General features: G+C 44.6%; 1 protein-coding gene across 1 annotated transcript; it reads right to left on the reverse strand.

The window, feature by feature from the left end:
• Positions 1 to 1,163: 1,163 nt before the first annotated feature.
• On the reverse strand, positions 1,164 to 13,984 carry Gja1 (gap junction protein alpha 1). The gene is made up of 2 exons (XM_055599467.1): positions 13,781 to 13,984; positions 1,164 to 4,059 (listed from the first exon to the last, which is right to left on the reverse strand). Exon 2 carries the CDS (start codon positions 4,044 to 4,046, stop codon positions 2,898 to 2,900), a length of 1,149 nt encoding a protein of 382 aa, XP_055455442.1. The 5' UTR covers positions 4,047 to 4,059; positions 13,781 to 13,984; the 3' UTR covers positions 1,164 to 2,897.
• Between the last annotated feature and the right edge of the window lie 276 nt (positions 13,985 to 14,260).

Here is a 14,260-nt window from a genome sequence, read left to right on the forward strand (position 1 = left end):
ACATACCACACTGTGTAATTCAGGCTTTGAACTGGTTAGCCCCACAGAGGCTTGATCTTGATGCATACTCCTACCTCAGACTCCCACAGCTTGAGATTATTGCCCAGAGCTACCCCCTCTTGATATTCCATTTTATGGCTGAAACAATTGACCAGAATCGTTTTCTCTTGCATGTTCATTTCCAAAGCCCAGCAATCCATTTACTCTTCCACTTCTGAGTGCAGGCTTAAAGAAGTAAGTCACTATGTCCAGCAGGTTACCTTCACAAAATTTTGCAAAAAAACTACCAAAATCTATTTTCTTCTCTTGATTTAAAGATACCCAATCTTGTAGCTGTACAATTTAAGAAGTGTCATTGAAGTTGATTCCAGATGGGGACACACATGCTTATCCCATGTAATCTTAACTCCAGCTGTATGAACCTACCCATACACTCTCCCCAAAACTGTAACCACTAGAGCTGGCCTGTAATCCCATGTATTGAAGGTGGGGCAAGAGAATGTAGGTTTGCATAACCTTGCTAGGTTTGATTCTGTGTGTGTGGGCCCTGGCATGGGAGTGGAATTGAATTCCAATTGAACTTACAAACTTTATCTTTTCAGCTAAAATGTTACCCCTGAAAGTTTCAAAGACCATAGCTTATGATGAAAAAAAATTTATGCCATCTCTTTAGTTCTGAATTCTATTTTTTTAAATATGGATCTCAGCCTGGTGGTGGTCCCATGCTTTTAATCCCAGCCCTCAGGAAGCAGAGAGATCTGAGTTCAAGGCCAGCCTGGTCTCCACATAGTGAGTTCCAGGACAGCCAGAGTTATACAGAGAAGCCCTGTCTCAAAAGAAAAAAGAATCTTAAGGCTGGAGAGAGGACTCAATGGTTAAGGGCACTGGCTGTTCTTCAAAGAGCTGGGTTTAATTCCCAACACTCACATGGCAGCTCAAAACTATCTAAAACTCCAGGGAATTTGACACTTTTTTCTGGCCACTGAAGGCAACAGGAACACACTTGGTGCAAACTCACAGGCAGGAAATATCAAAACATATGAAAAAAAAATCCATGAATTTTATTAATCTAAGACATTATAATCATTGGATCCATTTTTGGTAACCTTGAATACATAAATGTGGTACTTTATTTTTTTAAATCATACAAGACATCCAGAATATCTTTATACTAAATTAAAACTTTATTGAATAAAGAACACTCTCCCAAGCACATGATTGGATGGGCTAGGTCTACATTACATGCAAGGAAGCTGAACTTGACAGTAGTTTAACATGGAATGTCAAACAAATTAGTTTTTCATTGTACAAAACCATTTATGTAGCTGACATGCAAGAAGAAAAATATGATACTCAACATTTCACCAATCATCTGTGATGAGCTTTCTAAAAAGGCATTTGAAGAAACTGGTAGATGTCTTTAGCAAACAGTTCAAATAAATTAGTTACATGTGCACTAATACTGAAACCTCCTTCACCCCCTCGTGTTTCAAATAAAATCTTAGTGCAAACATCAAAGTTGCTCGTCACTCTAAAAGACTGTTAAACTCAGAATAAGTTCTGAATTAATGTGTAGTTAAGTAGGACAAAACCAAATCTCATACCAGTTACTACAAAATTCCTTTAGGCATACTTACTAGTCCACTCTAAGCATTGCCTTCTAAGTCTCTCACATTAAAGACTAAAGCCTGTTTACAGTACTAAAATTCTATCATTCAAGCATCAATGATTATATTTCAGAGAAAGAAAATCATTCATTTCAGTAATGTCATTACTGCTACATTCTAAAAAGAGGAAAAAAAATAATTAACAACCAGCATCCATAATAGGATACATGGAAAAAAAAAAAAAAAAACTTTAGGGAAAAAGTGTGCTTTGCTCGCACAGCAGGAATTCTATAATGTAAACACCATATTGGCCCACACCACAAAAATCCATGAGGAAGGTTCAAATTTGAACACTGTGTGCACTAGCTTCAAATCTGTATTTGTGAGTTCATATTGTCTGCTTGTACCAATAATGAGAAATAAAACATACGCTTACACACATGCACACACCCATACATAGAAGTGATTGTTAAATATCGAACATGGCTTGCTTCCCTGATGCTAGCTCAAAAAATAACCACTAAATGACACTGAGTTTTAAAAACGTGGACAGAAACCACTTGTTCAATGAATGTGAGGAAAAGTTGAGGATGATTTATGGGTGATGGTGTCACGAAGGTGCAACTAATGTTAAAAAACCATTGAGATGCAAATACATGAACAATCTTCTTTGAGCTTTGGAAGAACTTTGGATTGATACTAATAATGGAAATTATGTTTAGTAGCAAAAGGTCCACCACACCCAGAGAGAGGGTCAGGCCTGGAAAGCATACCTGCAAACTGCAACTTTTTAACACTGGAATGTACTGGCAGGGATGAAGTTGGACAAACAACCTGTCTTTTCACAAGGGAAATGAATGTTGAAGAAGCATGGATTCCTGGCCGAAGCTATCTCAGTTTCTCAGTAAAACAAAAATAAAAATTATACCACCCACTCACTCACATATACAGAACCATTCTTAAGGCTCGTTTGGGGGGGGGTGAAGAGAGAGAAAGCCCTTACCTATGTTCACCCAATGTGACTCTTAGTAGGAATTTAAGTTCTTTGAATCTACTACATTAAATACCAAAATGTACCACCCTTAACCCCACCTGTTCCACCCAGCTATCCCAAACACCCCCAAGGAACCTAGGTATTGTAGTGTCTTTGTTTTCTACACCTCAAAACTGAGGCTATTGAGTACCACCTCCATGGGAACAATATGAACACCCCAGGTGCACTTTCTGTAAGCACCCGTTTTTCTCCTCACACAATCAAGTAGCATCTTGATGCTCGAGCAGGCCTCCGTTTTAGATCTCCAGGTCATCAGGCCGAGGTCTGCTGCTGGCGCGGCTGCTGGCTCTGCTGGAAGGTCGCTGGTCCACAATGGCTAACGGCTGGAGTTCATGTCCAGCAGCAATTTTTTTGGCATTCTGGTTGTCATCGGGGAAATCAAAAGGCTGGGCGTGGGAGTTGGAGATGGTGCTTCCGGCCTGCCCCATTCGATTTTGCTCTGCACTGTAATTAGCCCAGTTTTGCTCACTCGCTTGCTTGTTGTAATTGCGGCACGAGGAATTGTTTCTGTCACCGGTAACCAGCTTGTACCCAGGAGGAGACATAGGTGAGAGTGGGGCTGTTGGTGAGGAGCAACCGTTGAAGTAGGCGTATTTGGGAGACCCACAGTCTTTTGATGGGCTCAGCGGGCCGGTGGTGGCATGGTAAGGATCGCTTCTTCCCTTCACGCGGTCCTTAACGCCCTTGAAGAAGACGTAGAAGAGTTCGATGATATTCAAAGCGAGAGACACCAAGGACACCACCAGCATGAAGATGATGAAGATGGTTTTCTCTGTGGGACGCGAGAGGAAGCAATCCACCTGATGAGGGCAGGGATCTCTCTTGCAGGTATAGACGGCGCTCAGGCTGAACCCATAGATGTACCACTGGATCAGGAGGAAAGCCACCTCGAAGACAGACTTGAAGAGGATACTGATGATGTAGGTTCTCAGCAGGCCCCCTCTCATCTTCACCTTGCCGTGTTCCTCAATGCCATACTTGAATTTCTTGATCTCGATCTGCTTCAGGTGCATCTCCACGTTGACGCCATCCGTCTGGGCCACTTTGAGCTCCTCCTCTTTTTTGTTGAGTTTCTCTTCCTTCCTCATCACGTAGAACACATGAGCCAAGTACAGGAGCGTGGGCACAGACACGAATATGATCTGAAGGACCCAGAACCGCACGTGAGAGATGGGGAAGGACTTGTCATAGCACACATTTTCGCAACCGGGTTGTTGAGTGTTACAGCGAAAGGCGGACTGTTCATCGCCCCACGCTGACTCAACTGCTGTCCCCAGGAGTAGGATTCTGAAAATGAAGAGCACTGACAGCCACACTTTCCCTCCAGCCGTAGAGTAAGCTTGGACTTTGTCCAGAAGTTTCCCCAAGGCGCTCCAGTCACCCATGTTTGGGCACCTCCTAAGAAAAAACAAAAAAACAAAAACAAGAAAGCAACTCCGTAATTATAGACGGCAAATGGACGGTTTCAAACATATATAGTTTCTTTTTTTTCGGGTGACAGTCAAAATAAGGCAGATTGAACCAAAACCAAAACAGAATGCAACCAAATCTGGCTGCACTTTCCAAAGATGGAATTAAGCAGGTAATAGTACCTAGATAGTAAAGGGAGAAGGCCAGCCCCAACTTGCTGAGGATTAAGTATTCCTGGCCCCTCGACACCATCTTGCCACGTGACCTGAGAGGCTCGCCCTGCTAAGTGCCTTTGCTTATTTAATTGTCTGATTAATGAGGACAGTTCTTGCCATGGAGACCAGGGTCTGTCTGCCTGTCTAAGCACAATGGTGACATGTTTTATTAAAAGCATAGGCACGTAAGGAAGGACTGAGAAGAGGACCTCCAGCGACAGAGCCTGCTTCCCAAGATGTTAGGAAAATACCAGTTTATTTCCTGTTTTCACTCTGAAATGTTTCTCCATGATCTATCGAGCATGTAATTTTTGCGCACATTCTGAATTAAGGACATCTGCACATTTCTCTTCCTTTCTTTGATGGGTCACTTATATTAGTTGTTTTCTGCCCACATGCCTTCTGGGATTCTAGGCATGTGTGCCCACACTTGGTCAGTTTTCTAGCATAAGGCAGGGCTGCTATGAGATTGAGGCTACCCTGACACTCTTCCTAAACAAAAATATCCAGACCAATGTAGACGTTTCAACGGAGTTCAATTTGTCAATTCTACTCAACAGCTTGTTAAAAAGAAAAAAAGAAAAAGAGACCATCAGTGTTTTCACAGCCTTACAAAATGGGACACACCTTTAATCCTAGCACTCAGGAGGCAGAGGCAAGCAGATCTCTAAATTCAGAGTTGAGGAACAGCAAGCACTACACACACACACACACACACACACACACACACACAAACACTTTGTTTTGGGGAATACAAAACAAAACAAAACAAAACAAAAAAACCAAAAAAATAAAAGAAAGAAAAATGATTGCTTTTCATCTTTTGGGTTATTTTACATTTTAAGAGTTCTCTTACTGAGGGCCTTAAGCCAGGGGCAGGAGCTCATGTCTATAATTTCTGCACTCAGCATGTAGAACAAGAGACTAGCTATAAATAAGGCCCAGCCTCGTCTACACCGTGAGCTCCAAGCCAGCAAGGGCTACAAATAAGCACTGTAACGCAGGGACAAAGCAACAAGGCTCAAGTACAGAGGCTGTTTTCACAGCAGAGCCTTTCAGAGGATGTGGTCAAAGATTCAAGAGTTTGACTGCCTATAGTTCCTCAGGGAAGGGTGGGACCAGCCTCTCCCAGTTCCATGGGCACCTTTGATGATGGCCAGAGTCTTGCTCAAGCTAGAAGATGTAAATGGGCAGGTCCACACAAATAATATTTTTGAAACAGCCATAGATGAAGGAATCTTGTGCTTTTTTGGAAGGTCATTTAAGACTGTGAAATAATTCAGAAAGTAAGATCACTATATGAAGTGTAAACAAAGAGGAAGCAAAGGCTGGCAAGGTCCAGAGTTAAGTAGCGTGGGATTGGTTGAAGTGAAGGGGATAATTCAATCTTGATAGACAGTATAATGATTGGAGAACATAAAAGGAAAAAAAAAAAGCCTCTAATGTAGCAGAAAACACTAGACTAAGACTGAAGCGTGGTCCACAAGGGTCAAACAAACAAGGAACAATTTTTGGAGCCCTATCCAGACAGCTCTATGTGATGATGCGCAAACTGGCGCCACTTCTGTTTGCAAAGAATTGCAATATTCGGCCAGGGTCATCTGCTTTTGCTCAGATATACCCAGTTGTTGGGACTTGGGGGAGGCATCAGCTGTTTGCACACATCTCACTATCAGGCAGCAATAGAACTAGCAAGCAGCATCCTCAGAGGCGGACTGGGCCCCACAGAGAGCCAGTGTTCTTTAAAGTGAGATACCAGTGAGAGGTTCTAGAAGTTCATTAAGTTTTTTTTTGTTATTGTTTTGTTTTTTGAGACTGGGTTTCTCTGTGTAGCTATGGCTGTCTTGGATCAGACCGGGTCTCGAACTCAAGAGATCCGCCTGCCTCTGCCTCCTTGAGTGCTGGGATTACAGGCATGTGCCACCGCACCCAGCTCATTATTAAACTTTTAATATTTTGGTGGAAGAAGCTTGGCTTTTGTATAATTATGAGATTCCACAAAAAAATATTCCCAGCACCAGGGCATGTGAACTGGGTCAGCAGCCAGTTCTTTCTTTCTTTTTATTGCACCAGCAATTTAATTGCAAAGCTGTCTTTTCTTTAAGTACCCACGCAGCAGCAGTCATTTGCATTAATGAGTAATGAGTTAGAACCCTTCATCTGAATAAGATATGAATTATCCAATTTGGGCACTCTAGCTCCCGTAACATGTAAACACCTGTCATTACCACTATCTCAGACACCATCAAGTAATGCTCATCTTGTGACTCCAAACTTAGTTACCTCTCTACTTTCAGTTGCTTACTGTCACCAACCAACAGTTCTATCCACTGCCTGTTCCTCCTTTTCTCAACTTTGTTTAATATTTTCACTTTTCCAGATCTTGGGAGGTGGGGGGTGGGGGTGGGGAGAGATCCTTTAGCTGCTAGAGAGTCTTTGCTGCTATGTACTGCTGACTAGCTTCTAACTTACTTAGTATGTAGCCCAGGCTAGCTTCAAGTCTGTGGCAAACTCCCCACCTCAGTCTCCCAAGGTGCTTAGAATATACACATGCACAGCCACATCTAGCTCCTGGTTGCAACATTAACAAAAGGGCATAATTTATGTTCACAGAGTCCATGGTATTGACTTTTTTCTTTTTTCCTTTTTAAGCTACATACTACCTTGCTTAATACACGAGAAAACAGGCTTCTTGGTGTCCACTTTCATGCTAGACGCTCAAGTTGAATCTTTCCAATTATACCATGGTCTAAGTTAAGGGTTTGTGCAAAGTTCTCAGTTGTAACATTTTTCCTTTTCCCCTTTGAGTCAGCGTCTTGTGTAGTCCAGTCTATCCTCAAAACTTACAGATGATACACAGAAGGATGGCCCTGGTCCTGCTTTCTATATACAGCTCTGCTGAGATTGCAGGCCCAACCAAGCAAGCACTCAAATTACCTAGATCTCCAGCAGATTCGACAGCGACCAGGTCGGTCACTCTTGTAATGCTTTCTGTATCCCCTGTTAGATCACTTGCTCTCCACATGCTCAGAGCCCCAGGCACACAATGTGACCTTCCCGAGGACACACTTGGTCCTCTTACAGCTACTCCCTGAATCATACCACTCAGACAACAGCATTTGCCGACACACATGCCTACAGCCCTCCAGAGTGCATTGAATCTGAACTCCTCGAAGGCAAGGCCCAGGAAATCGCTTTTCCCCCTTCATTACTATTTAAAACAATGTCCAGGGTGCTTCTAAAGTAAAGTCCTGTAGGTAGGCAGGCAATCCATGGCTCCTCCTTGGGTGTTTTCCTGCCCAAAATATTTCTGAGTGACGGAACATCTGGGAAGGAGAGGGCCAGAGTAGCTAAATATTTAGCCCAGGGTACAGAGCATTCAGGGACAGCAGCTCTCTGGAACCTGCGAACTGAGATCACCCTTGGCTCCTCTGCTTCTGTCACTCATTTCCTTGCCACTGCCCAAGATCACAAGAATGGAAACTGTTTAACCTAAATGAGTTGTCTTTAAAATAGTTTACATTTTAAAACTAGCTGACTGTCTCTTTCCCTGGAGTCTTAACAAAGCATCATGCAAAAGCTGAAGTCTTTTAATTGTACAGACTTTCCAAGCAGACAACTGTAACAATGTGTAATAAAATGACTGGTTACTAAAGTGAGATTTAGTATCTTTTGAGAAAGTGTCTTGTATATAGCCCACTCTAGCACCAGATTGGCTTGTATCTGGGGATGACCTTGAACTCCTGAACTTTCTTCTTTCACCTCAATCGTTGAGATTGCAGGTGTGTGCCAACATGCCCAGCTGGTAGCAATCTTCTTTTGAACAAAATCTCACTATGTATGTAGACCAACCTGGTCTCAGACTGAGATTGGCCTGCCTCGGCCTCCCTTCCCCCGGAAGGCTTGGCCGAAAGGTGTGCATCACCCACGCCTAGCTAGCAATCATCCTGGAACAAGTGAAAGTGAACTAAGATGAAGGTCCTTTAATATTTTAAATAAAAAACTTACTGTCTAAAAATTCACAAGGAAATGTCTACGGAAGTTCTTCATGAAGCCTGGCAATCTAATGGAGAGGGTTATTGCTTTGTGTCTTCCCAGCCTCCTCGCTTTAGCCATAAGCTAGTGTTTTGGTGGTTATTCTCCTCAGCCTTCCAAGGGTTGAGATTATTCCATCACCATTGTGGGGTTTTGTTGTTGTTGTTGGTTTTGTTTTGAATAGGATTTCTCTGTGTAGCCCTAGTCAGCCTCAGACTCAGAGACCTGCCCGCCTCTGCCTCCCAAGTGCCGAAATTAAAGGTGTGCACCGCCACACCTAGCCTTCTATTGTGTATTTTTACTGTGCCAAGTCCAAAAAATTGCATGCCCCTAAAACTGAAATGCAACCCCCCCTCCTGCCACTCTTTTAACTTTGAAGAAAATCTGCAACTTATACCTTTAAGTGTTCTATTGCGACTTTCCCTCTTCACTTTCAACCACAGCCAGAGAGATTTTTTGAGGGGGGAAGGGGCAATTTTACATCGACACATAATTAAGACACCTGATTTTAATGAGCAGATAACCATTCAAGATGAAACCAGACTGATGAGACTGCTTCCTCTCAGCATCTTAGCATTTATCCTGACTCACCTCTCTTCAGTTTTCCTGTCCCCCTACCTGCCAAAATATCTGCATCTCAGTTTTGCATCTTCATTTTTGGTCTCACCTCATTAGCCAACTTTCCTGAGCAGGAACTATAAAGTAGTCCTTCCTCACGTCCTGGAATTTCCTGTTTCCTCTGCCTTATTTTTTTTTTTAAAGGGTTCTCCTCTATGCCACGTAACACAGTTGCTTACTGTCAGACTCCTTCTCTTGAATGTGAACTCTGTGAGGGAGTTTGTTTTTTTTTTTTTTTTTCAGCTACACACCTCCAGTACCTGCTAACAGTATATACTACATAAATAGCTGTGAGGGAATTCAGGGAACTCTCATTCTGGCACAGCAGCTGTAACCTTAGCATTTAGCAAGCAGAAACAGAAAGACCCCAACACACTAAAGGTCAGAATCAGGTATATAAGGAAGACTGTCTCTCAAAACAAAACAGAATAAGCAAAACCTCTTCTTTTAAAAATCCAGAGGGGCCAGAGAAAGCACCCAGCAGTTAAGAGGGCTGCTCTTGCAGGGGACATGGGTTTGGTTCTCAACAAGCCTATGATAGCCTCAGCTCCAGAGGACCCTCTTGGAACCTGTAGTCATCAGACACACACAGACTCATACATAAAGCAAAGCCTATTGCTTTGTGTCTGCTTTCTCCCACTTAGAGGGGTCTAAAATTTCAAGTGACAATTTGCTGAAGGACTGCTGTTTGTTGAAGCAACATGCTTCAAGATCATTCTTGTGCTTTTTAGATTTATGATGAGACGTCAATGGTACTTTAGACCCTCTGAGAGATAGATAACCCTATTTCCTCTCAGTTCAGAGTGTTCTGATGGATGGTAGCACATGATTTCACGGTAGCCAAGGACATAATCACAGAAGTTTTACTTCAAGAATGACAAATGTGAGAGATGATTCTGACTAGGAGAGCAGAGCAGACGTTAACCAGTTAATGTAGTGTATATAGCTACACTGTGTGAGTCCACTCAGGCAACACGGTGACTTGAACCCAGCACCCAAGCAAACATCTTTGGATCAGATAAAACTCAACCTTTGCAGCTCTTTTGCCAATAAAACCCATTTCCTGTAAACATCATCCTTACAAATTGTGACACATGGGTTTAAAATTGCCTCAGCTGTTTTGTAAGGAATTCCTTAATGCTCTCAGCCTCACAGGTTTCGATAGGAAACACCAGACAGCTTTTCTAGGCTGCGCTTGCATTCCTCATCTGAGCATAGTCAAAACAGACCAGACTCCACAGAATGAGATAAGCCGTGCTTAAAAGGCACTTCACCCAAAGGAAGATGGTGAACCAAGAGACAATCTTTTCTAACTGCTACTCATCTCATGCCAACAAGGGCTGCTCCATCAATTTTAGGGATAGGGGAAAGGGTGGGGGAGAACAACCAGACGCAGCAGAGTAAAAGCCATATTCAACTGCCATTCAATAACTGCAAAAGCGATCATTTGTTATTTCATCTGCCTCCACTCTCACCCTTCCAGACAGATAGCTCTCACTAAACAATGCTGTTACTCTGTGATCATGTAAAGACAGGTTTAAGATGCTCAGGTATTTTCAAGAACAGTCTATTTGCCTCAATAAGCAGAGTGAGATAACCCATGCATTCCATGCTTTTAGTTATGATCATGATAAAATGTAGCTGTTTTTTTTCCAAAAGAACTGAAAATTTATCTCACCTGTCTTCTAATTTCTGTAGCAAACTATAGTATCTAAAACTGTTCTGAACGATAGTTTCTAAAAATGTAGAGAATTAGAAAAATTGAGATGTAAGGTTTAAGGAACTACCAAATGAACTAACCATGGCTGAATTTCGGCAAAGTTTATTTTTTTTTCCAGCCAATCATGGTGGCTGCATATCTGTAATCCCAGCAACCTGGGAGGCAGAGGCAAGGCAGGTATAGCAACGTGAGTTTGAGGCCAGCCTGGTCTAAAAAGTCCAGGAGATTCAAGGCCACACAGAGAAATTCTGTCTAGAAAAACAAAAACAACAACAAAAAGCTATTTAGCTCACACATCTCTTTATGGTAGGTAAATTAAAAGTCATGGAAAGTGGAGAATTTAAAACATACACTCACACCTTACCTAGAATAGAAGCAGCTAGGATTTTTTTTTTTTAAGCTTGGAAGTATCTACACCGAATGTAGACACTGAATGTAGTGTTGAAGATACACACAGGACGATTTTTTTTTTCCTCTCCTGAGCTCCGCTGAATAAGCCTCAACACATCAAAAGTCAAACAGAATCTTGAAGGGAAGTTAGAAAAACAGGAAAGGTGGAGTCCCAGGTATTAATCAGTGGGCGACTTTCCTTTCGTTCCCTTCCCTCGGGGTATACAAAGTTCCTTCGGTTCACAGGAGCTACACGTCTTCATACCGTAAGGAAGGCACAGTGAAGTACCCACCGTCCCTTCTCTGCAGGAATTGGAAACGTCTAACCAACCAAACTCTGCTCCCTGACCGGAAGGAAACGCAAACGCGAACTTCCCTTGCTTGCTGCTGGCTTTAGAACCAAATTTCCCAAGGAAAGGTCAGCAGTAGAAGAAGCCCAACTGCAGAGGATGAGATGACGGGCTTCAAAAATAAAAAAATGCATTAGAAAAATAGATTGTGTGTTTAGACAGTGGAAGATCAAAGCACGACCACAGCCAGCCCCAGGCAGAGCTTCCACACACTGAGGAGACACATTCTAGTAATTCAGAATTCAACACCTGGACAGAATGTGTAGCCTGTAACAGTGCTCGTTTCTTTTCACTCAGCCTGGCCTACCAAGCAGAATTAACTAATCTGTCCCCAGAGGTACTCCGTGTCCCCATTAGCATGTTTTATTCTACAGGCATCGCCAGCAGTCCTCATCAGAAAAGTTAATACCAGGTTTCCTGGTAGGTAGGACGCTTCACGGTTGCCCAGTGGTCTTTTGGGCTGTTAGGATTGACAGCATTCCAGTCCCTACTATTTTGGTTGGGGAACAAAGGAAATTAAACCCACCTCCAAATACAGCCCCGTAAGTTTTAGGTCCGGTCTTCCCACCAGAAACCCAGCACCGGGGTTGTGTGTGTGTGTGTGTGTGGGGGGGGGGGGGGGGGGGGGGCAGCTCGCCTCGGGGCGCGGGCCAGGGAGCGCCCGTTCAAGGCTCGGCCAGAGATGCGCAGCGGGCGTTGGGTGGACCCGAGGGCACGAGGAGAGCAAGAACTCTGCTCGGAAATCAAGGTTTGAACTTCCCAATCCCGAACGGATCTGCCTCAGCACACGTCAGTAGCTGGGGCACGGTTTCTCGAAGGGTCTTCTTTGCCCCTCCTTCTTCCGCCCCGCCTCATTCTTAGGGAATTTCAAGAGTTTCTCCGAGCCTTGCAAGCGCCTTTACCGGCACCGGGACTCCCTTCGGGTTCAGAGGCCCTTCCCCGGGGGCTCCGCTCAGCCACCCGACGGCTTCGGGGGGAGAGAAGGGCGGAGGCAGGGCGGCAAGTGACAACTCTAACGAAGTCAAGCGCTTGCTCCTTGACCGTCGGGTCGCCGGCCCGGCCTCCCCTCCCCCTTCTGGACCGCGAAGCCGAGAGGCTGCGGGGAGCTGGAGCAGCGGAGCCCGGGATGCTAAGATGGCAGGAGGGGCCCGCGGAGCCCTCTCCCCAAAGCTTTCACTTCTGTTCGGCTCAGCGTCCACTGGTACAAAAACAAAACAAAACAACAACAACAACAACAAAAAACCTTTCAACACAGACTCATCCCGAGTTATTTCTGTCTGGATTGAGGCGGGACACAATGAACGCGGCGCGAAGTCCTTTACAGAGTGTGTTCCCAGCAAACGTCAGCTTTACGACGGTCCCCTTTAAACGGCGCGTTAACATCATCTTTGCTTAGTGCCCCCCCCCCAACATAGACACACACGGGTAGCGCCAAGTCAAAACTGTCCCAACAGCTCCGACGTCGCTACAGGTCCCCGCAGGCAGGCAGGGGAGCGGGGTGGGGGTGGGGGAGCAGCTCCCTCTAAAGCTCGGCTCCAAAATTCCCTTTTTCCCCCTCTTCCTTCTAGGAGCTCGTGTTTTAGCAGTTGATTTTGGAAAAGCGTCCTGGCGCCCGCTCGTTCTAAACGCCCGTTCCTCCTCTAACGCTCCGCAAGTCACCACCACCCATTCAAGATTTCTTCTGCCCGGAGTTGCCAGCGTGGAGTAAAAAAAAAAAAAAAAGCTGGCTGTGTGTGCGTGCTAAGGGGTTCAACCCGGAGCACCGCGCCGGCTCGCACAAAGTAACTACTGTTGGCCTAAAAACCCCAAGAGCGGCACCCTTCATCTACGTGTCTTCAGGCTTGATCCTCAAGAGTCTAAGCAGGAACCACGTGGAAGTCAAGTTGCCGCGGCTTTAACAAAGCACTCTGTTACAAAAGGACTCTGCTTTTTTTTTTTCTCAAGGCTACGGAACGGCCGGCAGGATTTCCATAAGAAAAAAAAGCACGCATTGTACAGCACTGTATGGAGCACCCTAAGCAAACGGGACCGAGCCGTCCAACCCAAGCCCCCGCCACCCCCAGCAACACCTACCCCCTTAGTGACCACAGGAAAGTAAAACCGGGCTCCACAACAAAGAACCAAGTCTGGTAACTTGGCTCTTCGCTCTAGTCGGAAAAAGAGTTTGAGCCTTGAGCCTTTTACCTGTTGCATTGTCCGCAGAACTTTTTGAACAGCCCAAATAGAAATCAGCACGTGGAAATGAGAAAGGCACTTTGAAGATCACCGTTCTACTTACAGCACCGTAAGTCAAAGACACAACGCATTTGTAAGCTACAGGAGAAGAGTTTTCCTTACAGAAAAAGACGCTCATAGGTAAAGTGGGCTTTTCAAAAACTTACTCTTTCACTTAATGAAAGTGAAGCCGGCGCGCCAAAGTGGTGAAGCTCCTTGGAGGCTGAAGTCAAAGGAAGAGAGGAGAGTTCAGGCTCTCAGACCTGTCTATTTAAAGTTTAAAAGTCTGCTGCTGTTTGGTACTTTCCTCACGCCTTCCCCCAATGAAAGAAAAGTGCTGAGACCTCGTAAAAGCGGTTTTCTAACTTGGAGCACAGAGCTTTTAAAAGTTTCAAGCCACTGACTCAACTGGAAGGAGGAGGGGCTAGGAGAAAGGGGAGGGAGGAAGAAAAGGAGGGGAGGAGGTGGGGAGGAGGCTGGTGAGCGTGGGGCTGAGCCGGCAGAAGAAACAACCAGGTCAAGATAAAGTTGTAGTCTGAATGTGCAGATAGGGGGGTGGGGGGTAAAGTAAGAAACAGCTCTAGATGCACGCCGACACTGCTTGGCCGTGACTCCTCACGGATTAAAAAACTGTTGGGTCAGCAGAT

This window comes from Psammomys obesus, unplaced genomic scaffold (genome assembly GCF_907164565.1).
Source record: "Psammomys obesus unplaced genomic scaffold, mPsaObe1.curated_primary_1811, whole genome shotgun sequence".
Lineage (NCBI taxonomy): Eukaryota > Metazoa > Chordata > Mammalia > Rodentia > Muridae > Psammomys > Psammomys obesus.

Excerpts from the sequence above, each read along its gene's own strand:
- Gja1 (XM_055599467.1), bottom strand. The coding sequence starts at position 4,046 with ATGGGTGACTGGAGCGCCTTGGGGAAACTTCTGGACAAAGTCCAAGCT.